The sequence below is a fragment of the Oryctolagus cuniculus genome, chromosome X (genome assembly GCF_964237555.1).
Source record: "Oryctolagus cuniculus chromosome X, mOryCun1.1, whole genome shotgun sequence".
NCBI lineage: Eukaryota > Metazoa > Chordata > Mammalia > Lagomorpha > Leporidae > Oryctolagus > Oryctolagus cuniculus.
This window is the reverse complement of record NC_091453.1, coordinates 38,848,091-38,875,357: the sequence shown is the minus strand read 5'-3', so window position 1 is coordinate 38,875,357 and position 27,267 is coordinate 38,848,091. Positions and strand designations below refer to the sequence as shown.

The following is a 27,267-nucleotide window of genomic DNA, read 5'->3' as shown; positions in this document are numbered from 1 at the left end:
CTGGAACTTCCTGGACGTCACCAAGTCTCCCAGCTCGATGGACAGATTTTGACTCTCACTGGACTCGACCCTTTGATGTATTTCACGGTTGACAGGCACTTCTGCTTTCTTCCAAACTCCTTTTCGCTGGGGTTCGCAGACAGGGACGGGGCTTCCTATCTGGCCGCCACTCAGCAAGGCCCCCAGGACTCGCACACGCCTCGCCGCTTGTCTCCCTGTCCCAATGCTGCGGTGCTTGCGGATGTTGCTCAGGGTCTACACACACAGAGAGATCGTGCTCCTGTAGCTCCGTGGAGGGAACTGGGCACTTGTGTTGTGCCTGGCAGCAGTGGTGGAGGGTCGCCTGAGGGCTGGGAGCAGCCCTGGCTGTGGGGTCTGGCACTGGCCTCTCAGCTCTTTCGTCAGGAAACTCAGGTTCAGACCACACACCATCTGCCTGGGTGACACACTTGCTCCCTGGGATTCCAACCCTTCTGGCCAGCTGGGGCCACACATCTCGTCTATGCAGTGCCCACTTCGCAATGTACTGTGCATGGGTCAGGGACCTCCAGTGTCATCGTCCCAACAGTGCGACCCTCATCTAGTCCCAGGCTCCCAATGTGTGCCTTTCTCTTCATGGGCCACCATCTGCAGTGTCACTGCTGATTCACTTCGCAGTGTCACCTGCACACACCCTCCACGCCCTTCCCCACACCAGGCACAAGACATCTCTGCTGTTTCTTGTGCTGGTGGATCCTTCTCATCTTGTCTGTAGGCTTCCAATGTGTGCCTTTCTCTTCATGGGCCACCATCCGCAGCGTCACCGCTGATTCATTCACAGTGTCACCTGCACACGCCCTCCATGCTCTTCCCCACACCGGGCACACGACATCCCTGCTGCTTTCTCGTGCTGGTGCATCCTTCTCATCTTGTCTGTAGGCTTCCAATGTGTGCCTTTTTCTTCATGGGCCACCATCCGCAGTGTCACCGCTGATTCACTTCCCAGTGTCACCTGCACACGCCCTCCATGCCCTTCCCCACACCGGGCACACGACATCCCTGCTGCTTTCAGTTGCTCCTGGATACTTCTCAGGGCCAGCACCAGTTGCACCACACACAACCCAGTCCCTGTGCAGGCCTCACGGCAGCCAGGTGCGCTGCTGCACCTAGTGTGGGGCCTGCGGAGCCTGGGGCTCAGCAGCGGCTGGGTCTCATCAGCACGACCCCGCGGTGTCATTCCCCTCCTGGCTCCCCGGACACCTCCGGACAGACTCAGCCTCGCCGTGGGGCTGCTGCAGGGCTCGCCAGCCCCCAGGCGCAGCTGCCTGGCCGATTTCTCCCTGCGGTCTCTGCTGTCGAGTTTGCAGCTCATGCCCACACACTCCAGGGCAGGCATAGCCCAGCCTGTGCTGCTCTGCTGTGCGCCCCCACGGCGCTGCGATGCCTTCCCCTCCTCTCGAGCCCCGCACGGGGATCAGTCTTTGCACTGAGGCCCAGGCCTGCCTTGCCCTTCCCGCGAGAGACGGCCTTGCTGCCAAGAGCCTTCCTTCTTTCTTCTGTCATCCCTTGTGCTGTCCCCTGAGAGGGCACTTGTCAGCTGTGTCAGTGTTGTCTCTCTTGCACCACAGACAGTGGGCTGGGTCCTGGGTGTGAAGTCCTGCTGGGCCCCCAGCACCACCAGAGCGGGGAGTGCCACGCGTTGGGGCAGAGCCTGTCCCCACCCAGTAATCAGTGGGTGATGGCGCTCGGCCTGCAAACGTGGGCACAATGCAATCGGTAATGGGGAGTGAACTGAGGCTTCCCTCTGGGGTGACGAAGGACTCGCGGAGAGTGGGTACCTGGGCTGTGCATTCCCACTCCTGGCAATGCTGCAGAAGGTAGAGTGAAGCAGGAGTCCAAGGCCTCCCTAGAGCAATCACCCTCACTCGAGGGACACCCGCTCATGGCCCCTGCTGCCACCTGCTGACAAGGTACCCCCATGTCTTGGTCTGAGGTTGCGGGAAATTGCTTCCATTCCTCTTCACCACGGGCTGTCCCATGCCTCTGTGCACCTGCACGTGCTGTTCCCTCTTTCCGCATGCCTTGCCCTTCACTGGGTCAGCCGAGCAGGGCATGTGTCCTATTCACTTCCTCCGTAGCATCTCAGATGTCAGCTCTTGGACCAGGAGTTCCTTGGACTGCCCTGCAGAGCTACAGCGGCCCACTGCCGGTTTTGACCCAGCAACTGAACTCTTGAGGATGTGCAGAGCTGTGTGTGCCCATGCACCTCAGGAGTAGGCGAGTCCAGAGGGGGCCGAGAGCCTGCGTTGCTCTTCCAGGGTCCCTGAGCCCACGAGCGCAGGACTGGGCCAGAGCAGCTCTGCCCGGTGGGGAAGTGTGCAGGGTAGGGTGAGCGAGCCCTACCTGAGGGCAGGTGGAGCACAGCACATGTGAGCCCATGAGGGAGACAGGAGTCCTGGGGAGCCAGGGCTCACCAGGGGGAGAAGGTGGAGTGGCCTTGGAGCAAGAGGAGGTGCTGACAGGTGGACAGAGGGTGGAGTCCCTACGTGGAAGGTGAATGTGGTCACCCAGGGCGGCATGGGCTGAGCAATGCCCACATGCAGATAGTGAGGATGCCCACGTGTCTTCCCAGAGAGCCTGCGGTGTGGTCTGGGCAGCAGCAGGTGTCTCGCATGCTGGCAGCAGGGACAAATGGGGGCTGGAGCGTCCCTGCCGTCCTCGTCTTCAGCTCACAGTCAGTGTCTGCTCTCAGCCGCTCTGCTGGCCCATGGGTGCTCCTCGTGGACTTGGCGAGCTGGTTAAAGCACATGGAAGGGCTCCCTGTGTTCACGTCAGGCTCATCTGAAGCCCAGGGAAGCTCTCCCTCCTGAGGGGTGGCAAGCAATGCCCAGAGAACGTGAGTCTGTGAACGCCAGCCAGCCTCAGAGCTCAGGGGTGTGAGGGAGTGAGTAGTGGCCGGTGGTTCCCTCTGCAGCAGGTCTGCTTCCGAGGGAGCTACGCGTGGATCGGATCCAGTACAGGTTGACCGAGGCAGGATTCAGCTCTGCAGTTGCAGGTCTGCAGGCCTTCTGTGGAGTCCCCGCACCGCCCCAGCTGTGGAACCTGTGTTTCATGCTATGGTGCCCATGTCCTCATGCTGCGCCTCTCCTGGACAGCCGGCTTCCCAGAACCCCAGCGAGACCCAGAGGGACAACTTGTCCAAGCAGAGCATTGCTCAGGCCGTCACTGCAGAGCCCACGGCCCTCCCGCATCCCTGGGCCCCCTCACCTGCACGTCTCCCATGACGTCCTCCATGAGCACGTCATACTGCACCACGAAGTCGGCCATGACGCCTGAGCCCGAGAAGGCAGCCTGGTCTCGCAAAGTCGGGCAGAAGGTGACTCGTGCGCAGGTCTCTCCCCTCTCGATCCTCGTCGATGGCGGCGAGTCAGCCTGTCCTATGTGGGGTTGTGGCGGGGAGGGCTCAGCAGACAGAGAAGTGCGGGAAGGCACAGCAAAGGGGCAGCATCAGGCAGGCTGACAGGCCGAACCCCTGCCCACCCGCCTGCCCCAGTGCCTTGCTGCTCTCCACGTCCTGCAGCCAGCTCCTGCTCTGCCTCCTGCCTCAAGCCCAGCCTGGCAGACCCGCCTCACGCTCAGCTCCCAGCCCCGGGCAGCCTGACCCCACTGCCTCCTCTCCCGGTCATCTCCCTTCCCTGCAACCCCGCACCAGGACCCGCTGCGTGGCCCTGGGCTCTCCCACACAGGCAGCGTGCTCTGTGCTGTGTGCTGGGGACAGGGACAGACAGGCAGACAGGACCCGGGTCTCCTCCCACCCCACAGCTGTGGGAAACAGCAGCCCGGCCAGGTTCTCCTCTGCATAGAATTTCACGCCTTGTCTTCCCTGCCGCCTGGCTCTCAGGATCACGTGTGTGAATAGGCCTTTTCGCGTCTCGTCTCGTGAAATCACTGCTGAATTCCTGGTCCCGGATGTTTGCTGAGCCGGCCACAAGATCAACTGCTCTGGAATTTGAGTCCAAGACAAATGTCCATTTACAAATGTCTCTGCGCCTCCTTTTTTCCAGAAAGGGGAAACTTGGGAATTCTGCTCCCCCCTTCCTGCTCCAGCTGTCAGGAAGCTGGGGGGCAACCCGAGCCCCCATACTCTCGGAGGCGCCTGCTCACATACGTTCCCTGGGCTTCCTTCCTCTCCCAGCTCTTTGTTCTGCCTTATCCCCACAGGATTGGTCCTACCCTCTGCTGTAACCTTTAAGGAGAAGGGGGAGGGCGCTGCCGTTTATAGCTTAGGGCTCCAGAGTGCAGGCTGCGAGGCCTGCGATGGCCCCGGCCCGTGGGCCCAGGTCCCCACGGCCGCTGAGGGGCCGTGCCCCAGTCACTGCCTCCCTCTCAGCCCCGTCTCTCCATCCCTAGCCCGGATGCCCGTGGCTCCTGGTGACACCCAGTGCGTGTGGGGGTGACAGGAGGACGTTTAGGTCTAGCACGGGGGACCCCACCCGGGGCGCCGTGAGTGCTCCCCGATGCCGGCCAGCACACTTTCTTCCAGTCTCCCTGACAGGACACCCAGGCGTCTGTGGGGTGGGTTTTCTCAAATGCCCTCATGGTCCCCAGTGATGGGTGCCCCCTCCCTACCCCACTTAGATGGGGACAGTGATGCAGAGCTATGGAGTCTCGCTCATCAGCGGGAGTTACAGCTGGGAAGGGAAGGCAGTCCGTGTGTGTCTGTCTGCAGTATGTCCGCCCCGCTGCCCTCTGCATCTGCCAGACAGGCCTCCATTGCTATAGGCTTTGCAAGGGCCTCGGGACCTGGAGATTTCTCGGTGCCTGTCCATCACTGCTCTGAGGGAGTGCAGGGCCCAGTTCCCTGATTCCACACCCTGGCTGCAGGTACAGTTCCCCCAGCTGGTCACAGATGCTGATTCCTGGGCCCTCTGCAAGCTGAGCAACCGGGCTCCCCAAGGTGGGCTCAGCCATCTGCATCGCTCCCAGCTCAGGGAGTGATGCCGGTGTCGCCAGCCCAGCCTTCGCAAGTGCCAGATGTGATGGCATTGGCCGCCTCTGTGCCCCGCACCCCCAAGCAGGGGCCCCGGGCTGCCCGAACTTCCTTGGTGTCTGTGGGCTCAGCAGAGGCGAGTCCAGCATCAGGCTCCATGTGCCGATGTGGCTTCCTCAGTCCCGGGGGGCCGGGGGAGGGGGACGTTTCCCACACCAGCTGGCTGTGTCCTCTGCTCGGTCACTCTCCTCCCCCCAACCACTCAGGACACCCCACCAGGCCCTCCTGTCAGTCACACGTCCACGCGCTCTGTGTCGCGCTCACGTTGCCTCTCTCTGGCAGTCAGCGTGTTGTTGAGAGGCAGACATCCCCTCCAAGGGGCAACCGAAGATAACTTCTGAGGACGTAAGGAACAGAGCTGGGAGGCATGGAGGGTCCCACGGGGCGTGGTCAGACTGCGTGGCACCGTCAGGAAAAGCCCTGGGTGGCCCAGAACTGCAGGGTGAAGGAGAAGTGGAGCTATGGCCCCGCAGTGAGAGCCGCATCCCAGAATTGGAGCAGCCCCCAGGAGCACATGGCTGCAGTTGGGGGACTTCACCAGGCCGAGGCAGAGCCCAGCGGACAGAGCGCGGGATTAAATGCCCCAGACTCTCGCTCCCACCACCGTTGGCCTCGGGCCACTGCCTCTTATTGGCTAACAAGGAGCCCAGGTGGAGCGATCAGCAGGGGTCGGTAGTGGGGTCAGGGTGGGGCAGAGAAGGACCGGCAGGGGTGGAGCATGGATGGGGGGGAGAAGCTGGGTGGGGGAGTAGCCTGGAGCCCCCAGCATCAGCCCTGAGCTGCCCTTGCTGCTGCTTGGGTCTGGCCCAGCCACCTGTCCTACATCAAGACCTTCGACGTGGGCACACGCTACATGGTGAACCGAGTGCAGGACCACGTCCAGAGCCGCACAGTCTACTACCTCATGAACATCCACGTCACACCCCGCTCCATCTACCTGTGCCGGCATGGAGAGAGCGAGCTCAACCTCAGGGGCCGCATCGGAGGAGACTCTGGCCTCTCAGCTCGGGGCAAGCAGGTAGGGAGAGCCCCGTGCACCCCCACGCGTGGCTGAGCTGGCCCAGGTGTGGTTGGGGCGGAGCTGGACAGGCAGGGTGGTGCTGCCTGGGTCCTGAGGAGGGGCCCACACTAGAGCTGGGCCAGGAGCAGGTTCTGCCCACGCCTGCCTTCCTCCCCATCAGCCACTCAGTGTGGACACATCCTTGGTGGCTCCCAGGTGCCAGCGGCTTCTGCGGGTCTCCTAGCTGGAGCCCGGCCCTCCAGGCCCGCCCCAGTCTGCCTGCTCCATCACATGACCCCCCTTCACCCCTGCCTGACAGGTCCCCTCATCCCTCTCACCACGCTGCGCCTTCGCTTGTGCCCCGCCTTGCTGCCTGCGGTCCCCTCTGGTCGCTGGTCACCATCGCTGGCAGACAGCTGCCTGGAGGGCCCCACGCTGAATCCCTTCTCTGCGACTTGGGGCTGCTGCCACCCTCCCCACCGCAGGGGTCACGCGGTCAGCAGCTGACCCACTTCTGGCTGCGTCTCGCCTGCCCTCCCAGCTCCATGCCAGGCCCAGCTCCTGCTCCGTGGTTGGTCCAGGAAGCCCTCACGGTCAGGTGGCCGAGCCCGGTCTCCATCTCTCCTGGGCTAGGCCATGTGCCCTGCACATTCTGGGAGGGGCTCATACAGGGCTCTGTCCCCTCCCCCCCCCATCTGGCCCTGGCCTTGTGGGCACAGGTGCTGTTCTTGCTGGAAGGATCATGTGGGAGTGGGACTAGGGGGAGAGAAGGTGTGGGGGCAGCTATGTTGTCATGTATGGGACCCCTCCTCACAGCCACGGTGCCTTCTGCTCCCGACGTGTGGCCTCATTTGATATCCACAACAGCTTTGTGGGGTGGGCAATACCCACACCCAGATATGGAGGACAGAGCTGAGGTCCAGAGAGGGGCAGAGAGTGACCACAGGTCACACAGCCTGGGCCAGACAGAGCCAGGACTGAAAGCCAGGCTTTCCTGCCTTGCACCTCAGTACCTCTGCTGGAGAGGCAGGAGGGGTCCCAGACAAGGCGCTGTCACTTACAGCCCAGTCCTCATGGCTCCCTCCCTGTCACTCCCCGGCTGGCAGTCTGTGTACGCTGGCCTGTGGCTCATCTGTGGCTCCTCAGGGCAGAGTGAGAGGCCATGCAGGTGCGACCCTGCCCCATGGCACCACCTGCAGCTTGGGCGCTCTTGCTGACGGGTGGCCATGGCCCTCTCATGCTGCTTAGAGCCCAGGTGGACAGTGGCCAGCTCCACATGTGCTTCCTGCTCACCAGCGTGTGCGTGCACCTGCACACACCTGGCCCAGCCTTCCGTGTGCTGGGCACAGTGCTCCATGCGCAGCTGGCAGTGCCCTCAGTGGTCACCCCCATCACCATAGCCCTCACTGTGCAGCACCCACTGTGCACCTGGGAGCAGTCTGGGTGCTGCTGACTCCCCAGGTGAAGTGACAAACACAGAGACCACAGGTGAGCGTGAGCTGCTCGCATCTCTCAGGCAAGCTGTGAGGCCTGGGAGGGCAGGGACTCGGCCCTCAGCTCACAGGGACCGTGTGAGGGAGTGGGGGCCTCACCCACGTCTCCTACCTCCCAGTCAAGCGCCCCTTCTGTCGGAGCACACGGACGCTGACTCAGGTCCATGATGAGATGCGTGCAGGAGAGACGTGTGGCTGTGGCTCTCAATGAGCGCCTGGTGCGTGCGTCTGTGCCGGTGTTCCCAGCGCACTCCGTCTGGGATGGCTGTCACACCTGTGCACAGCACGGCAGGTCGCCTGCTCCCTTGAGCTGCCACAGCCCTTGGGGGCCTCTCTCCATGCTGCCTTTGTTTCCTGCATGGGACTGGCCGTGTCTTGAGAACTGGGACCCCCAGCTCCCAGCACTGGGCCATGGGCACCCGAGTCAGTAACCCGTGTTGGCTTAGTGAACAGCTCAGTGTCTGAGTGAGGGGGTGCCTGAAGGGCTCGATGCTGCAGAGCCCCAGCCAAGCCCCAGCTGGAGAACCCAGTCCCCAGCTTCTGCTGCCTTGGGGAAAAGGCCGGGCTCTCCTCAAGTCATTCTTCCCCTCCTGAGAAACTGCCCCTGGCGTGTGACGACTAACTCAAGGAAGTTCGATGGCTGCGTCCTGGTCGAGCCTGAACGTCTAGACACGGGACCCCAAGTGAGCACGCTTGTGAGCTCACCCTGAGGTTGGGTGAGCAACGGCAACAGCCCATCTCCAAAGGCAGTGGTCGGTGCCAGATCAGGCGGGCACAGGGCTGAAGGCCCAGATGGGTTAGCAGAGGCCGCCCCTCTGCACAACATCTCTCGCTGTGCCTCAGCTCCTGCCGTGAGCCTTGCAGGTGGCTCCCGAAGAAGAAAAAGTCCTGGGAGCACAGTGTGCAGGTGGTAACAGGAAGTAGTCGGAAGTCTAGGTGTGGTGCAGCTGCATGCTGGGGTGACCCTGATGGGAACTGAGCAGGGGAAATTCTCCTACTGGGGCCATGCATCTGGGTGATCTCTATCTAGAAAGCAATCTGGCTGTGACACTGGTCCAGACTGAGTAAATCTGGCCAGGACAGTCACTGCAGCACACCCGGTTGAGACATGGCTTGGGATGTCCACATTCCACATCAGAGTGCCAATGCAGTTCCCAGCTCCTCTGCTTCTGATCTGACTTCCTGCTAATTCACCAGGGAGACAGCAGAAGATGCTGGATTTCTGACACCCATGCAGGGAACCTGGATGGAGTCCCTGGCTCCTAGATTCTGCTTGGCCCAACACCAGTTGTTAAAGGCATTTTGGTGAATTCCAGTGGATGGAAAATGTTTCTCTCTCTCTCTCTCTCTCTCTCTCTCTCTCTCTCTCTCATCAATAAATACAAATAAATACAATCTGGCAACATGGTCAGAGACTGGGAAGGAACAAGACTGGAGAACAGATAGTAATAACAATGTAAGAAAACACAAAGAGAGCACAGTTCTAATTGCTTTGCCTGTAAGTACATGAGGGGTAAGTGAACAGGTCTGTCACAATGGGCTATGTGGAAATACTTGTGTTCCATGTAAATGCTCACCCATAGGAACATTCCAGTCTTTGGAATCTTGTCAACCTCCTTCTTCAGATACCCCATTGCTTATTCAATGAGCCAATGAGCAAAATGGCCAGAATAGAAGGGCTGGAGATTATGTGTGGATTCAATATGGATTCACCTTCACTTAACTTTGAATGTAAATATTTTTACCTGCCCATTGTTAATCTTGTATTGAATAAGGAAAGATTTATATTTTTATGTATAAAGCACAAATACACATAGCTATCAAATAGACATACAGTGTATTTGTGGAAATCAAATTTCATAGGTGGGCAACAATTAAGACCAAAAATGTCTAAAAAGGCTTCTTAGGGGTGATAATAGAACCAGGTACAGAAACAGGTCCAGGGCTCTGTCTCTAGCCAAGAGGAATATGTGTGATACAATCTAGAATTATTTGGAATTTAGTTAATGATGTACTGAAGATTGTAGGAATTCATCCATTACAACAATCACTTTCCGTCTGACAAAGGTGGTAGTATCAGACAAGTCTGCCTTCATTTCTCCTGCTACTCTCTCCTCCCTGCTCCCAGTACTGTCTTAGCTGCCTGGGACCAGACTTGTTGTCTTCCTCCCTGCCCTACCTGCCTTCATTCTTGTCACTTGCTTAGTAAGCAGTGAGGAAGAACCAGTCTCCTATTCTTTCACATTCTATGTCTTGTGAGAGGGAAGAGAGGTGGGGAGCCTGGCAAGCCAGTGGTGTGAGGGAGTAAGTCAGTGGGGAGGGCAGAGTTCTTCATGACTGTGATTCATCCTTAACACTATCAAGCACCCTGAACTCGAACTTTTTATCAGAATCACAGTCCTTGCCACCCTTCTGTATCCCCCATTCCCTACATTTTCAGATGGTCTTTGCCTGAGGGGCCTGGACACAATACCCACTAGAGCCCTTCCTGAGGCCAAAGCTGCCTCTGACCTTGTCTACCTGTCCCTGGTATTACCCAGTCCCCAAGGAGACCATGGTCTAGTCCCTAATGTAAGAATCTGCTTTCATTGATAACCACCATAGCAGTGAACACACACTTCAATTCAATAACTTTCCCACTTTTCAATCCTATTGCCTAAGCAATAAAATGCTCTGCCCTTACTACAGAGGGAAGAGGTGAGCATTACAAAGGCCTCCTTGTCCATAAAACTGCCCCAGTGACTGCAAGCCTGGAAATACAAGGATCAGAGATGGTGAAAGCTTCATGGGGAAAGGGCCAGGGCAGTACCCACCTCCAATCAGGGCACTGGATCTCTGAGAGCAGGGGTCAGTCCTCTCTTAGTGGGTAGTGTAACTGGGAGAACACCTTCAACCACAAAAGGACTTTGGTACCTTGTTCATAATATCCCCACCTCCACCACCATTTAGGTGATTTTACTGTCCCCAAGGATAACCTAACCAGTACCCTGACCTATGCCATTGACCTCACATCTGCAGAACTATCATCTCTCATCTTCCATCCCCTGTCTTTGGACTTCACCATCACCTACAGCTCTGCTGTCTTCTTCAGTAGAATCATCCAACTGTCTGTCTAACTAGCCCTCCTGTTTGTCCTGTCAACAACCCTTCCTAAATCCTTGGAATACTGCCAGACATGCAACAGGTGCTCAGGCACCTAACCTTCTATCCCCATTCATGGTCTTCACTGAGACTCCTATCCATACATACCTGCACAGTCTATCACTCTCTTCATGTCTCCTCATAAGCCCACCTATGGTCCATCTCTTCCACCATCCCATGTGTCTATGTGCAGAAACTACGGAGTCAGTAATGAAGATCGAGATTCATACACTGACATTGCTGCCATTGGGCCTGTGTCTTTATTCTGATCCAAACACCAAAACTCAAAACTGGGAATAAGCCGACACTGCTCTGCTTCTCAGTCCCTGCACCAAGATTACAGAGCATCTTGCTATATTCCCCCTCAAATCATGGGCACCATGTCCTATGGGTGCTTCCCCATTGTTCAACATCCTTCCACAGTCTCCTGTCAGAGTCCTGTCTGGACTTTCCCAGGTCCCATCCCCATCCCAGAACCCATTCAACGTCTTCCTCTCCACTGGCTCTTGCTCTGCTCATTTCTCCTTCCCCAAGAAAATGTTCCCTTGTTCTTTTATCTCCTTTTGTCTACCTGCCTCTTTCTCTCCTGTCTCACCCAGATTTCTCAAAAGGAGAGTCAACATGTCATTTCCAGTCTCTTCTCCCTCTGCTTCCTGCTCCAGACTTGCCCATCCCAAACCTCTTTTTCGAATTGTGTCCTTGGTGCCTCCAATCCACCTGTCTGCACCCCCACTGAAATCCCACCTGCCCTATTGGCTAGAGATGGGGCTCAACCTAGCCCAGAGAAACAGGCTAATCTCACTCCTGGGGATCCAACAGTATTATCAAAATAAACATAGATTGAGGTGGAAATATCCCGCATTCCTTTTTAAATGTGATGCCAAACTGACAGCCCACCAAAAAAAAAAAGCAAGAAACTCAGAAATGGCAAATAGATTTAATGCAGAGTGTCAACTTCAATTGATTGATAGTGGCTGCCAAGAGTGCTATCTTGAGTAAGTTTCTGAGGATGCACCCTGGCTTGAGGAGAAAGACTGCTGGGATTAACAATATCTGAAAACACAAGTAAAAGAAAATCAAAAAAGTCAGGTAATATCCACCAAACACGAAGGAATAAAATGCCAATGCCAACAGTGTCTTTGCACACCCTCCACTGCCTTCTCCAACCCAGGCCTTCCAGCAGCAGCCCAGCTCCACACCCCATCCCTGTGGGCCCCAGCTAGCCCCACCACAACCAAGGCAGATACCTGAAATCTCACTTGTAGGAGAAACCACAGGCACCAGAGCTGCCACTGGTGCTGGCACCAGCACCGCCAAGGCCAGCAAAGAGCCCAAACGTGAGAGTGGCAGTCAGGCTGGCACTGGCACTGAAGCCACTGCTGGCACTGGCACTGGCACCAGTACTGGTACTGGCACTGGTACTGGTACTGGTACTGGCACTGGCACTGGCACCACCACTCTCTTGGGCTTTGGCTTTAGCTTCAGCTCCTGCCTGGATCCGGGCTTTGGCCCAGGGTCCAATATCAGCTTCATCCCAGTTGCAGGGCCCAGCAGCATTCTCAGAGCCAAGCCCAATGCCCATTCGAGCTCTAATCTCAGCCCTCGCCTTGGCTTCAGCTGCAGCCTCAGCTGCAGCCTTCAAATCTGCTTCCATTGCCTCTCGGTACTGAGCTGCCCATTCCTTGGGATCCTTCTTTTGTACCTGAAACAACAGCCACAAGAAGGGTCATATTTAGAGAGCACCTAAATAAGGCACCAAGCTATAGGCTGTATTTAATATTATGAATACAGTTAAGTACTACTACCAACTATGTACCTAATAGTCCATCCTTGCTCTGATACTTATTAGCTTTATGACCTTGAACATGTCACCTACTAACCTCTCTGAGTCTCCGTTTTCTCATCTGCAACACGGCAATGACATACTACTTGTACAGGTTAAATAATTCAGATAAAAGTGCCCGGCATGGTGTTTGGCAATTAACAGACGCTTCTGATCGCTGAGATATGAACTACAGGCTGCTCTGCACATAGCTGGCCCCATCCAAGGGCACACCATGCTCTCAATATGCCAAGTTTAGGTAGCTCTCCAATTACCTTGCAGGCAAACTTGAGGACTTTCATCTTGCTGGTCTCATAGTAGGAGCGCAGGCCCCAAAAGAACTCATACTCAGGGGGATTGCTATTGGGGACTCTGGCATAGTCCAGGTACCTAGAAAAGAGAAGTTGAAAACCTTTATTTCTAAGACAACCCAGGGCCCACCAAGGCAAAGACTAGAGAGACTTTATGTGGTGATGTGCTCCACTGAACACTGCAACTTTTCTTCCAACATTGAGCCTCGTGCCACTGGTCTTGCCTGATAGCCACATGAAGGTGCACAGGGCACATGTGTAGGGCATTAGTTTGTAAAGAGGCCACAAGTTTTATGGACCTCATCACAATGACCCAAGATTCCTGTTGGGTGTGTTGTAAACAGAGGAGCCATTCTTCAGGCCCCTTGCTCTGAGCACACCCCACCCTAAGGGTTCTTATCTGCAATCTGGCTAAACCCTGGAGAGGTCCACCACAGAAAAAGATGGTAAAGGAAGAGATAGCCATGATCAGAATGCTGCAGGCATAGTCCTAAATTCCTGACCCTGTGTGTGAGTGTGCCTGTGTTCCTGTGTGCTCAGGTGGCTCTGAGTGCCTATGTGTGTGCTTGCACATTCTTCAAAGGCCAATGACATGGCAGGTTCTCACCAGAAAGTCAGGAGGACTGCTCTCCAGGCCCAAACAAGCCCCTTAGCAGCTGTGGGCCATACTTAGAATTCCCCTCTTGGAGTCCCACGTTCTGCGAGTACAAAACAGGGATGGGATAACCACACCTGTTTTGCAGGGCAGTAAGAAAATGAAATGAGATATACAAGTTACACCCCCCAGCCTGGTACCTGGCTACGTAAAGACACCATTTTATGGCATTTCTTTATGAGAATTAATGTCTAAGATGCCCTGGATAGCACAGTGAAATGAAGCAAGCCTGTGGAGCCAAGTCCTAAACACCATTCTTTCATCTGCTACCTGTGTAACCCTAAGCAAATGGCATTGCCCCTCTGAGAATCGGTTTCTGCCATGGACAATGCTAGTGATGATAATCTCTCCCTTGGAGAGACAAATGTGAGAGTACACAGAGTAATAGATTAGGAAATGCGTGTTACTCCTGTTCTATGTTCACTGCTCCAGAAATAACCCACCAGCTGCATGCACGCATGCACGCACACACTGACACACACCATGGTTGTATTACTCAGTTCTGAAACAGATAAAATGCATGGACCACACCAACACCAGAAAGACACTTACTTCTGCTTCACAAACTCATCAGTAATGAGCTTTTTCACATCCCCAAAGAGTGAGTGATGTATCCTGAGAACAGAAAAATGAAAATAAATAAATAAAGACAGTTAGGGCTGTGGCACTTCCCAGATGTGGTCAGAGGTGTTTCCAATATGAAGAAGATTTTCAGCACAGAGGGAAGCTCCATCGAAGCTGAAGAGAGAGTGAGAGGGAGCAAATAGTTCACGGCCACTCACCCAACCACCCGGGTCAGAACCCAGGACCCTCTACCCAGCCCATCACCCCCCACCCGCGCCACCAGACCACCAGGCAGATGCAATCCTGGGACCGTCCTCTCTTGCCAAAGGACAACACGGACAGCAAGCGCTGAGAGAGCCCAATCATACCCAGGGCGCAGCCCCAACTTGCGCAGCACCTCCCAGATGACAGCTGCAGGGGGAGGCAAGAGGAGACAGGGCCGAAAATGAACACACGGAATTCAGACCCCAGCCACCCGTTCAGCTGCGTGCCCCGCCACTCACCCTCACTGGATCGATTTCCATTCATGAAGATGATGCTAAGCAGCACCATGAGAAGGCCCAGCTTGGGTGAGTCCTTGGTCCTAAGGGAATAATGGACAGAGAAAAGTTTATGTGCAGGAGCCATCTGCAAGTCACATCAGGTGAGCCTCTCACAGCTTCCCTGGATATGGCAGAATTCTGTCCTGTCCAGGCTTCAAGCTCTATGTGACCCTGGGCACGGTACTTAAGATTCATGGACCACAGACTCCAATACAGTGAAATGAGAAAATCACACCCTCTCCTCCCCAGGTTACCAAGAAGATGGATGAATGCCTGTCAGCCTGGTACAGCACAGACACGCAGTCAATTGTGGCTCCTTTTCTCTCTCCCTTAGCCCTCAGAGATTTCTAGGCAGAGCCCTGCTGACACTAACGGCCTTCGAGCATCGTGATCCACTCACGTCAAGGAACCCTCCTTTTACAGTCATTCTACCAGGGCCAGGCCAGTTACTCAGTAGGAAGTAGGAAGTGACAGGCCTCCTTTCCTGGAAGTTTCTGGAAAAACAGCACACCTGGCAGCAACAATGCCCCCACCTCAGGCTCCTACACTCGTCAATCACAATCCTGTACCACTACTGCAGGTGGAGCTTAAACTACATGCGGGAGCTGTGACAGGGGCTTTCCCGGCTCTCTAAGAGAATGTGGGGAGAGATGACAGGGAAGGAAGGGGTGGTGCCACAGACAAAAGCAGAACCCCGCTCCCACCCGAGCCCTGTCCCAGCTTACGTTCCCAGTATGCCTGCATCGGTGGGCTCTAAGGTGCTGAGAAGAATGTACAAGTGGTCATTCTTATCAATTTCCTTCAACTGAATCCCAAATACCTGTGGATGGGGAGAACAGCCTGTGAGATCACAAAATTCAGCTTCCTGGGCATCCTGCAGCTCCCTGGGTACCTAAGGGTTGTGTGTGTGTGAGAAATCAGTGAGATAACGCACATAAAGCATACAGCTAAGTGCCTGGCACACATTAAACATGCAACAAAATATACTGCCATCTTCAACATCATCTTTCTAATTAGCGGGAAGCTAGGGAAACAGAGATAAGCATCTGAAATACGTGACAGGATGCGTCCAGCAGCCGACCAAAGCCAGGACTAAGTTGCGTGGTTTGGGTCCTAGCTGTGCTTTCACCACTGACTTCTGTGCGACCTGTGGCTGGTCTACACTCTTCCCTAGGCCACTGTCTGCTTATCTGCACAGTGACAGGGCTGGATTAGTGGGTCTCTGTGGTTCTCCCTAGAAGGGACATATACACCTTTGTTCCACGCAAGGCTTCCCACTGCGCCCATGCCCCAGGGCTGCCCCTTTACCTTCTCCAAGGAATAGCCTGCTCGCTCGATGATTTCCGGGTACACATCAGTGTATTCTTTGATGACGTCCTTCAGCATGTCTGCAACAGGAGAGGGTTGCAAGCACCTGGGCTTAACAAGACACCAGATACACACTCCCCCAATGCCCAAGCCATAAAACTTTTTCCAACCATGCCATGAGCGGCGTAGCCAGCTTGTGAGCTTATCAATAGAGATGCTAGCACTGCCAAGTGAGAACTTTGGGAAGACAGAGATAAGGACATAAGAGCAAGGAGTACCCAGTTATATGAGGGAGAGGGTAACGGAGGGTAAAGCTCAGGGCAGGTGGGTTATCAGTAGGACTCTACCTGAGCGTTTGATTGGAATCTTTGTCTGGTCTTTAGCCAACAGGTACTTCACCAAATCATTTGCCTGGGAGAGAAGGGAAAAAAGGAATGTCAAAAGAAGCTTGCACAAAGTGAGAAGATGGCAGACAAGAGGACAAGGCAAGGCAGCGGACAAGGCAGAGTGCAAAGGACAGAATTCTTACCCTGCCCTGCAAAAGGGCCACATCCCGAGGTGGTGGCGCTTCAGGCTCTTGGGATGACTGGAGCTTGGCAGCTCTACGGCGAGCCTTGCCCCTACGGGCTTTAGGGGACCTCAGGGAGAGCAAGGCTCTCCGGGCCCAAGCAGCCAGCCGAGTCCGTGATGCCCTACGGGCCCAAAAGGCTATTGGCCCCCTTGAAGCCCTGCGGGCCATTGAGGCCATCAGAGCCTTTGAGACTCTTCGGCCAGCTGTGGCTCCAGAAGCCTGACTCTGATCACTGTTGCCATCCTCTTCTCCATCGAGATGCTTCACCTGCATCAACACAGAGGCAGCTCAGTGTCACCAGAGGAAGCAGGTGGTCATTTTTTTCCCTCACCCTATCTCTTGCAGGAAGCACCCCCTATTCCCATTCCCGTAGTCCCAGCCTGACTCACTGGTCATGCTGAGTCCTGGGTTTGTTTGTTCCTGACTATCATGCAGGAATTTCATCTCCCCAGCAGGCCAGGAGCAACCCAAAGGTGTGGCCTGAGGATTCCCCTTCTGTGTGAACCACTGTCTCGGCTTGTAGTACCCTAGACAAGTTACCTCTCAGGGATTCAGCTTCTTTCTCTAGAAAACTGGGGTTCTAAGTGTGCGTTCAACATTTAATGACATGCCCTGAGTGAATGTACCAACAGCTGGCAGCTACTATATAAATACAAACTGTGTTCCATTCAGACTGCAGCCATGTATATTCCTGTCTCATTGCCCTACCACCAGCGAGCTCTCTAAAGACACCAATCACATCACATTCTTCTCCATGTCCCCCCACAGCCTTGATGAGCAGAGGAAGTTCCTAAATGTTTACAGAACAAGTGAACCCCGTGAGAGAAGAGGAACGGAAAAGCAAGAGTGGTGACTGCAGAGTTCTTACCTTTCGGGCTTTCTTGGCCTTAACCTTGGGCCGAGTATCCTGGTTCTCCTGAGTTGGAGCAGCTGCACCCTCAGGCTCCCGTTCTTCTGCTGGAGCCTGAGAAGCAGGAGTCTCACTCTCCGAGGCCTTTGCCTTGACCTTCTTCTCAGCCACACAGCTGACCTTTTTGGTCTCAGCAGCAGGCATTGTCACAGCCTGCGGGTCAGCATTCTGTGTCTTGCTGTCAGCTGCTGGACTCTTGCTTTCAGCTGCCACAACCTGTGTATCCGTCAGCTGAGCAGTCGACGAGCCCTGGGTAGCAGCTGCCTCCTGAGCCTCTGGGGCCTTTGAGACCTCCGTGGCCTTTGAGCCCCCTGGGGCTTTTGAGACCTTCACAACCTCTGAGACCTTTGGTGCTTTTGAGGCCTTTGGTGTATCTGAGACCTCCAAGTTCTGGGTCACTGTCAACAGGGTCTGCATCATTGAGCCACTGTCCTTTTCTGAAGCTTCAGCCTGCAAAGAGGAAGCAGCGAAGTTCACAGACCTTCTCCACATCCCCAACTAGACAAAAGGTTCCAAATTTCCAAGGCCATACTTCTCTGACCTGCACTGTGTACTCACTCCTACCCACAATGCGCTCCAACCACCTCTGCCTAACAAGACCCCCCCCTTTCCTCTGAGCCAAGAACTGATGGCAGAAGAGGGGCCTATGCCCTCCTGCCTGCCAGCACCCCACCCCCTGCCCCAGCCAGCTTCTCTTCCTCTCTCCCTCCACTGAGAGAGGGAGCGCTCAGGCAGGGAAAGTGGGTGGGGAAGGGCAAGGATGGGAGGGGAAGTGCCAAGGGACTTGGAGCAGCAGTAGGGACTGGAAAGGAAAAACAGCTGGGGAGAGGACAGAAAGAGACCTTACCTGGAAGCGAGTTAGACCCGAACCACTCTCGCTTGTGTCAGACATGTCTCAAGCTGGCCTGGCAAAAGCTGAGCCTGAAGGGGAAAAGGCCTGGGTCAAGTGGAGAGCTCACTGAACGTCCTCTCCCCCGATCTGCCTAGAGGCTGAGCCTCGCCTTCCCTAAAGCCCTAATCCCAAGCCCTCCCCCAACTCCAACAACTCCGTTCTCAGATACAGGAATCCAGAGCGTCTAGGTCTCAATTCTCTGCAGCCGCACCCTCCCCTTCTCCAGGAAGATGTGCCAGCGCGGCAGCTCTGAGGACCCCGCCCCTTTTCCCAGTGCACCCCCCCCAGCCGCAGGCCGACAGTGCGCATGCGCGTCTGCTGCAGGGCCCATCTCAGCCCCGCCCTCTTTCCCAGCACAAGCCCTTTCTTTGATGTCCACCGTGCACATGCGCATTCGGCAGCGAGCCCCGTAGAGCGCTGGCCCTGCTCAACACGCCCCTTTCTAGCGATACTTAGTGCGCATGCGTAATGGTCACCGTCTCAGTCCGGCACCCTACCCCAACACACGCCCCTCTCCAGGTCCGCAGTGCCATTGGGTCCCACCCCCTCCCCAACAAACCTCCCTCTCAAACTGTCGCAGTATCTGGTGGTCCCGGTCCCTCCCTTACTCACACCCACCTCAGAAAGTCCACAGTGCCTCGTGGTCCCGCCCTTTTTCCTAACACGCCCCCCTCCAAACAGGGGCAAAACGCATCTTGGTTCCGCCCCTTCCCTATTACACCCCTTCCTCAAATCTGTATTGAACTAGTGTTCCATCTTGGGCCCGGACAAACTGGGTCCAGTCCCCTCCCTTCCCAGCCGGATGGATCCGGTACGATCCGGTCCTTTCGGCAGGTTTTCTCCAGATCCCAGAGGGTGGGGCCGACCCCTAGCGGGCCCTCATCCAAACCTGGGCCCCGCTGCTCACCTAGTCCTTCTCCAATTCCTGAGTGCGTCCAGTCGCTCCAAGCCCCTCCGAAACTCGGAGACTGCCCTCCCCCCTCCAGGCCGGAAGTGGTCCCGCCCCTTTCCGCCTCCCTAGGGGGCCTCCGTCCCAGCCAGTCTGCCCCTCCCCCGCTCCTGCTCCTCATTCCTTATCCCCCCCTCCGTATTCCCGCTGCCTCACTCCCTAGTCCCCAGTCCCCCATCGCATTTCCTATTTACCCCGCAGAATTCCCTATGCCCGCTCCTCACATCCTCCTCCGTGTCACCTTTGCACAACCTCCCCTCCGTATTCCTTAACCCTCCTCTGCATCCCTTATTCTCTTCTCTGGATCTCCACTCCCCTTAGCAGTCCTCGTCCCCCACCCAGCATGCCGGGTTCCCCGTTTCTCTCCTCTCCTCCTCCTTCTCTAGTCTCTGCTCTCCAGTCCTTACAGCCTACTACTTTCTCAGTCGTCCTCATTGCCTACACCCTGCTTCGGGTCACCTCTGCTCCAGCTGCAGTGGTGCAGTAAGAATTGTCCACCTGCCTGGCTATGGGTTCGAGTGGGCTAGAACCACTGTCTGACAGCCAGGCAAACTCCAGTCTCGACGCTCCTCACCTTGTCCTCGAGCGAGTCCGGGATGCGTCTGCCCTCTCTCAGTCCCTCTCGAAGTCTCAGCCTCCTGGACTAAGAGCTGCAGACAGCCCAGCCCAGCCCAGCCCCTTTCCGCAGCCCCCTGCCACCCCCCCTCGCCTTCCTCGGGGGTGGGGCAATGGGGCCCCGCTCAGGGCTGTCTGACGCCAAAGCCCATGTTTATGCCACTGTACCAGGCTCAGTCTGAAGCCATTCCAACCCAAACCACCCCCTGAAAGCGATTCATTCATTGAACTTATTTATTTTTATACTTTATTTTTTTCTTATTACAGAGATAATGTGTTGTCGCTGTGAATATTTAAATAATGCAGAAGTATGCAACATACCAATGAAAGGCCACCCTTATCTCATTCCCCAGAAATAGCTACTGTTAACATTTTTATATACATTCTTCCAGATTTCTTTCTACTCATATACTGATTACTTGGGTTTTCTTCCCACAAATGGTGCACTAGTCCTACTGTTTTGTAGCCTGTTCTTTTTTTCTTTCACTTCTCCATTTAAACATTTTTCAGCAGTGCACGTTTTTCTTAACAGCTGCATAACCTTTTCTTGTATAGATGTCCCATAATTTTTTAACGAGTCCAGCACACATAGACATTAGCATTGTTTCCGTGGGTATTTTTTACTGTTACAAAAAAATGCTACAAGGAACATACTGGCATCTGTATTGGGCTCGTTTGTTTGATTTTTTTTATGGTACTTTTTGCTAACTTTGGTGCAACAAAATATGTTCCATTTTCACACAGATTTGTCAATTTACTCTCAAAAAAATGCACTGGATAATATTCCCACCAAAGATGTCTCCCAGATGTTTACATGTCACACTATACAAATATTTTTCATGACTTATGATGCTTTTTGCTATACAAAAATTATTATGCATGTAATTATTATACATGTGGTCAAATACATCGGTTTTTCCTTTTTCACAACTGGATTTTGCTTCTTGCTTAGGATGCTTTCCACACTCCAGTTTAAGCACTTTTATTGCTTTATTATTTGCATTCAAATGTTGAATCATTCCAAAATTTGTTTTGTGTAAAGATTCAGCTTGTTTTTTTTCCTCCAAAATCATAATCTCTTATCCCTAAACTATGCACAAACTAATCCATCTACTCACTACGTTGAAATGTCACCTCTATCATAAAATAAATTCACATAAGCATTCGGTTCTATTGAGGAAAGCACAATAAGAGGTAAACATAACAGAAACGAGACAAAATCATTATTAATTATGGAGTGTATTAATGCAGACCTTCAAAACCTAAGAGAATGAACTAAAAAGTTGACAGAAACCATAATAGAATTCAGCACAGGAGTCAGTAGCTGAAATAATATTTGATACCTTCTCCATATCCAAAGTAATTCAAATGGTCAGAAGTCTGCTTTGTGAGATCATCTCTTCCTTAACTAAACAAATAAAGTATTGTTAACTCCTATGTTCTCTGGATAATTAGAGATATGCAACACACATTTCCCACATTTTCAAGGTGGGTTTCTATTCTCTTGTCTTTTCTCTTTCTCTCTCCATGATGCCCCAAATTCCATGACCTTTGTCGTCATCCAGGTAAGCACTGATTGTGGTTTGGACTAGAGTGGTAGCAGTGGACATAATGAGAAATGATTGAATTCGTGAGACAGTAAAGAAACAAAAAGCAACAGGACTCAGTGAGTAACTAGATCCGGGGGAGAAGAGTGAGAAGTAGGAAGTGTCAAAGGGAACACTTAAGGAGCTGCTGTGACTCCTTTCACCGAGGTATGAAATATTGAAGGAGGAATGGGTTTGAGGGAACCTGAACGTTGATTTAGAGGCACCTGTGGAACATCCAGGTAGAAGTGTCCCACCAGCATTTGAACATACGTGTCTGAACCTCAGGAAAGAGATCTGAACTGAGATTACAGATCTAGAAGTCATCAGCCCTGGCCCAGGCCCAACCATTGAGAGCATTTGGGAAGTGAATCAGCAGATGGGAGTGCATTCTATCTCTATCTCTGTCTCTGTCTCTGTCTCTGTCTCTGGCATGTGTGTGTGCCTGTGTCTCTTTGGCCCTCAAATAAACACAATAATGAAAAAATAAGCAGCTGGCATTATGGTACAGCAGGTTAAGCTGCCACTTGTGATGCCCAAGTGGCATTTCAGAGTGCTGATTTGAGTCCTCACTGCCCTGCTTCCAATCCAGTTTCCTGCAAATGTGCCTGGGAAGACAGAAAATGATGGCCCAATTGACTGGGCCCCTGCCACCTATGTGGGAGACCAGGATGAAGTTCATGGTTCGTGGCTTCAGCCTGGTCCAGCCCTGGCTGTTGTAAGCATTAGGGCAATGAACCAGTGAGTGGGATGGAGTCTCCCTCTCTCTCTCTCTCTCTCTGGCACTCTGCCTTTCAAGTAAATAAAGAAATCTTTAAAAAGAAAAATAATAAAAATGAAATTTCCAAAAAGTTCATGAAAATGGGTGTTCGGAAAGAACCATATGTGAAATTCAAAACAATTTTATATCAAAATAAATTTATATATACTTCAATTTTTCATGAACTTTTTGAGTTAGGTTGATATATAGTTGTCGATATTCCATCTAAACAGAATACTTCGCTCTTCCCAGATGTACCTTGATTTCCTTTTGCTTAGGACCCTTTGCTCATGGAATTTCTTCCCCTTAGAATACCCTCTGTTACATCCATGCCCACATGATGTCTACCTTCCAACATTTTAAGTTCTAGCATGCTTTAAGTCCCAGTTGTGGCCTTTAAAATCCTGGGGGAAGTAACAGAGTACCTTAGGAGATATTGTTGGATTCAAGGGACTGAGGCACAATATGTGCCCACATCCGTCAAAAGAAGCATTCCCAAAGATTTTCAAACCCACCCTTTCCCAGCCCCCTTCCGATTCCACCACCTGCATAACCCAATGTCCTAAACACCCTTATCTTAGGCCCTGGGGGTCAGGGAAGAGGCAGCAACCTTATCAGGGAGAAGATAAATGAGTCTCAGTCCCCAATGATCACCCTCTGATCGGAGAGATTTACTCCTACTTTCTCCTTGTGAACTGTTAGCATTTTCAGATCTGCAGTATCCACGCATAAAGTCTGTGGAATCTAAGTCACTGGAGCCTAGACCAATTTCTGTTGTCCGCAGATTAGGAGACAAATACCTGAGATTATGTAAATCCTGCTTGTCAACTAAGGGGAACGATGAAAAGCTCAGTTATCACCAGGCATCTCTGTCCAGGATAAGGAAAGGCAAACTAAAGATTGCTTAGTACACAATGTGGGGATGAAACTTCCTAATCCCAGAGCACCCGAGAGTTCAGACCACAGAAGCTCAAATGACAAGCTCAGGATACCACCATCACCAAATCTGTCCTGGCACATTTCCCTTTCTCCAAACTACACAGAATCAGTGTCTCTGAATTTTGGAGAACTTGGAGGTAAGGCTGGGGGAGGGTGGTAAAGATTTCCCTTCAAGGTTACCTAGCATTTCTTTAGTCATCTAAGTGATACAGCACAGCACACTAATCAAGTTGAAATTGGACACCAGACTTTCTTCAAATTTTCACAGCCATTCCCACTCCAGAAAAAGGCCAACTGACTGTGCCTTCTCCTGCACTCCACTGCTCTCAGGCCCATTGGGCCCTTTCTAGTCCCCAGCATACTGGCAGCATTCATGCCTTTCCATTTCCAGGCTCTCTATGTCCTCTCTTCTGAGCTTCTGGTGGAGTCTCAGAATCTTTTTATATATAAGAAAATTTCACTCACTTTGTGTCCATCTCAGCCCCAGGACTATCTTTCCATGATTTCCATAGGTGGGGAAATCTGCTACCCACTTCTGGACTAGCATTCATTTTCCCCTGCCCTTTGTATCCCCTGCTCTGTGCTGTATCACTTAGTCCTTCCTCTGCACAAGCCTGGGAGGCAGGATTGGGCCAATTCCATGGCATGTGCACCACCCTCATTTCACAGAGGACAACACTGGGAGTGGGAGCAGTAACTTGCCCAAAACAAAGGAACTGATGAGTGACCCGAAGATAACTCGCATCCAGGTCATCAGTTAGCAAATACCGGAGCCTTAAGAACTACAGATTTCTTCCAGTGATCAACGTCCCAGAATATTCTTTCCAACCCTCTCTATAAACATATGGTAGGCATATTACAGTATAATTTTCATCTGTGGAGGCAAATCTAACTGGATACCCAGATGTTCACTTAGATATTGTCATAAAGTGTCACAGGCTATATAACTATTTCATTACTGTGATGTGAACACCAAGTTTGATTTTTATTAAATTCGTACTGCTACATGGTAACAAATCACACAATACAGAAGAGCATATGATAAAAACTAATGCCCTGCTTCGAACCTCCCTTCTCCATCCCACCTCCGCAAAGTCACTTTTCAACATGTTTTGGTTTTAGTTCTACCAGTGATTCCCTTTGTAACTCTAGAATATATGTATACTGTTTCTTTGCTTGTAAAATCTATATAGGATGCCTCACTTTCCTTACTTCCTGCAGTGCTTAGCATTGATATTCCTTTTTTCTTAGTTTTGTAGCTTAAAAATACACTCATATTTCTATTTCTTTTTCTATTTATTTATTTTTATTTTTTTTTTATTTTTTGACAGGCAGAGTGGACAGTGAGAGAGAGAGACAGAGAGAAAGGTCTTCCTTTGCCGTTGGTTCACCCTCCAATGGCCGCCGCGGCCGGCGCGCTGCGGCCGGCGCACCGCGCTGATCCTATGGCAGGAGCCAGGAGCCAGGTGCTTTTCCTGGTCTCCCATGGGGTGCAGGGCCCAAGCACCTGGGCCATCCTCCACTGCACTCCCTGGCCACAGCAGAGAGCTGGCCTGGAAGAGGGGCAACCGGGACAGAATCCGGCGCCCCGACCGGGACTAGAACCCGGTGTGCCGGCGCCGCTAGGCGGAGGATTAGCCTAGTGAGCCGCAGCGCCGGCCTCTATTTCTTATTCCATCCATATTTAGCAAATAACTTCTCCTGCCCACTTTTTATGACAAGTGGGTTAGGGCCAATAACTTCCCTTCACTCAATCAATATCCCGCATCATCATTTTCAGTTTCCTATCCTATTATTCAGGTGATTCACATTTTTTTTTACAGGCAGAGTGGACAGTGAGAGAGAGAGAGAGAGAGAAAGGTCTTCCTTTGCCGTTGGTTTACCCCTCAATGGCCACTGTGGCCGGCGTGCTGCAGCCGGTGCACTGCGCTGATCCGAAGGCAGGAGCCAGGTGCTTCTCCTGGTCTCCCATGGGGTGCAGGACCCAAGCACTTGGGCCATCCTCCACTGCCTTCCCGGGCCATAGCAGAGAGCTGGCCTGGAAGAGGGGCAACCGGGACAGAATCTGGCGCCCCGACCGGGACTAGAACCCGGTGTGCTGGCGCCGCTAGGCGGAGGATTAGCTTATTGAGCCGCGGCGCCGGCTAGGTGATTCACATTTCTATTCTATTCTGCAGCTACAACTAGGTCTTCTCTGCTCTGTCTCCCCAAGTTGACTCTAAAACCTGGAAATCAATAAACAACATTTACATTATCATGATTAGGTAAATATTTTTCAAAATCCAGCCAAGTAGTGAGCCAGGAATATACTTCCTTCTCTACAAGTTCAATGTCACAGTCTTTGGACCTCTCCAAGGAGAATACTTCTAACATCAAGGTCAAATGGAGTCTCTCTTAAACTCCATCAGCTATTTATAATCATAGATTTTATTTTGCTTTATATTTAAACCATAGCTTTCTTGAATAATTATAGGGGGAGAAAGAGAAAGAGATAGGGGAAGAGAGAGAGAGAAGGATTAATTTTAATATCTTTTCTTTTTTCCTTGAATTATATGTCTTTGTTATATTCCTTCACTCAACAAATATTTATTAAGTGTTTGTTTATGTGCCAGGCACTATTCTAAAAGCTAAAGATATAGCAGCAAAAAAGATAAATAGCAATCCTTGTCCCACAGAGAGCTGATTCTAGTGAGGAAGAAAGATAAAATTATCAGATAAGTAAAATACATAACAAGTTAAAAATGTGTGATAAGTGCTATGGAGAAAAATTAAGCTGGGCAAAAGGGATGGAGACTGCTAAAGAGGATGGTAGCTTATTTTAGTTTGAAATAGGTTGGTCAAGGAAAGACTCACTAGACAGGTAGCATGTGAGCAAAGAGTTGCATGAGGTGAGAGAGGTAGCCAAGTGGGTACTTGGGGAATGAACATTCCAAGCAGCAAAAACAGACAGTGCAAAGGCCCTGGGGCAGGTCCATACCTGGCACTTTTTTCATGCCTGGCATTTTTAAAGAACATAAAGATCAGGGTTGACAGAGAGGTGGAGGAAGGCAGCAAGGAAAGTAATAGGAAATGAGGTTAGATGGTTAATGAGAAGTTCCCTCACCTATCCTTCTCTCAGAGGGCCCTGTGAGTCAACAGTGGGATCTATAGGAGAACTGCGAGGAGAGAGGAGAGAGGATCTTATTTGGTTTTCAAAGGATCTCCCTGACTTTTGTGAAAACGTGCTGGGGCAAGTGAGAAGGGCAAGGAAAGGGAAGAAAAAAATCAAAAGCCGGAGGACCAGTGTGGGAGCTGCTGCCAGAATGACTCGGGTTGGATGCACTATTTTCTTTTTTTTTTTTTTTAAAGATTTTATTTATTTGAGAGGTAGAGTTACAGACAGTGTGTGAGAGAGAGAGACAGACAGAAAGGTCTTCCTTCCGTTGGTTCACTTCCCAAATGGCCGGCTTCCTCCCGGCTTCCTGCATGGGCGCAGGGGTCCAAGGACTTGGGCCATCCTCCACTGCTTTCCCAGGCCATAGCAGAGAGCTGGATCAGAAGGGGAGCAGCCGGGACTCGAACTGGTGCTCATATGGGATGCCAGCACCGCAGGCGGAGGATTAACCTACTGAGCCAGAGCACTGGCCCCGCACTATTTTCTGAATTCACTATTCTGGACACCTGTTCCAGAAAGCTGTAGAACATCAGCTTCTCATAGTGTTTTTGACAAAGTTTCCTTCATTGTTTCTGTTCTCTTGATCTGAAACACCAATTCCTATTATTCAAAAGTGGACTCTATTGGACTGATTTATGTATCTTAAAATGTTTTCTAATATTAAAAAAAAAAAAAGAAAAAGAAAAAAAAAGGCCGGTGCCGTGGCTCACTGGGCTAATCCTCCACCTACAGCACCGGCACACCGGGTTCTAGTCCCAGTCGGGGCACTGGATTCTGTCCGGGTTGCCCCTCTTCCAGGCCAGCTCTCTGCTGTGGCCCGGGAGTGCAGTGGAGGATGGCCCAAGTACTTGGGCCCTGCACCCGCGTGGGAGACCAGGAGAAGCACCTGGCTCCTGGCTTCAGATCGGCGCGGTGCACCGGCCTCAACAGGCCAGCCGCAGTGGCCACTGAGGGTTGAACCAACGGAAAAGGAAGACCTTTCTCCCTGTCTCTCTCACTGTCCACTCTGCCTGTCAAAAAAAATGT

The 27,267-nt window shown here is 52.6% G+C and overlaps 1 protein-coding gene, 1 long non-coding RNA gene and 1 other non-coding gene across 6 annotated transcripts in view; all 3 read right to left on the bottom strand.

Moving 5' to 3' along the window:
- LOC127484962 (uncharacterized) overlaps nucleotides 1-5,362 on the bottom strand; it is a 40,373-nt gene extending 35,011 nt beyond the window's left edge. The window contains exon 1 of the long non-coding RNA XR_011385365.1: nucleotides 3,247-5,362. This is a non-coding gene — a long non-coding RNA (uncharacterized lncRNA). The remainder of the gene's footprint in view (nucleotides 1-3,246) is intronic.
- A 6,218-nt stretch (nucleotides 5,363-11,580) lies between these two features.
- Nucleotides 11,581-19,890, bottom strand: MAGED2 (MAGE family member D2). 4 transcript variants are annotated; one of them, XM_008272658.4, is made up of 13 exons: nucleotides 19,762-19,890; nucleotides 18,194-18,267; nucleotides 17,305-17,796; nucleotides 16,395-16,703; nucleotides 16,213-16,276; nucleotides 15,866-15,945; nucleotides 15,283-15,377; nucleotides 14,519-14,598; nucleotides 14,384-14,426; nucleotides 14,004-14,066; nucleotides 12,761-12,875; nucleotides 11,911-12,365; nucleotides 11,582-11,716 (listed from the first exon to the last, which is right to left on the bottom strand). In XM_008272658.4, the coding sequence occupies exons 2-12, from the start codon at nucleotides 18,236-18,238 to the stop codon at nucleotides 11,919-11,921; spliced, it is 1,833 nt and encodes a 610-aa protein (XP_008270880.1). In that variant the 5' UTR covers nucleotides 18,239-18,267; nucleotides 19,762-19,890; the 3' UTR covers nucleotides 11,582-11,716; nucleotides 11,911-11,918. The 4 variants fall into 4 exon arrangements, with proteins under 4 accessions (XP_008270882.1, XP_069923453.1, XP_008270880.1 ...); XM_008272659.3 differs by lacking the exon at nucleotides 19,762-19,890 and adding an exon at nucleotides 19,146-19,249; XM_008272660.4 differs by lacking the exon at nucleotides 11,911-12,365 and having other exon boundaries at nucleotides 11,581-11,716.
- On the bottom strand, nucleotides 13,051-13,179 carry LOC127485064 (small nucleolar RNA SNORA11). Its single transcript, XR_007912263.1, has one exon. It is a non-coding gene; the product is annotated as a small nucleolar RNA SNORA11 (small nucleolar RNA).
- Nucleotides 19,891-27,267: the final 7,377 nt, after the last annotated feature.

Excerpts from the sequence above, each read along its gene's own strand:
- MAGED2 (XM_008272658.4), bottom strand. The coding sequence starts at position 18,238 with ATGTCTGACACAAGCGAGAGTGGTTCGGGTCTAACTCGCTTCCAG. Across the intron at positions 15,378-15,865 it reads CAGGCTATTCCTTGGAGAAG|GTATTTGGGATTCAGTTGAA; the intron begins GTAAAGGGGCAG and ends CCCCATCCACAG. Across the intron at positions 12,366-12,760 it reads TCCTCAAGTTTGCCTGCAAG|GTACAAAAGAAGGATCCCAA; the intron begins GTAATTGGAGAG and ends CTGTTGTTTCAG.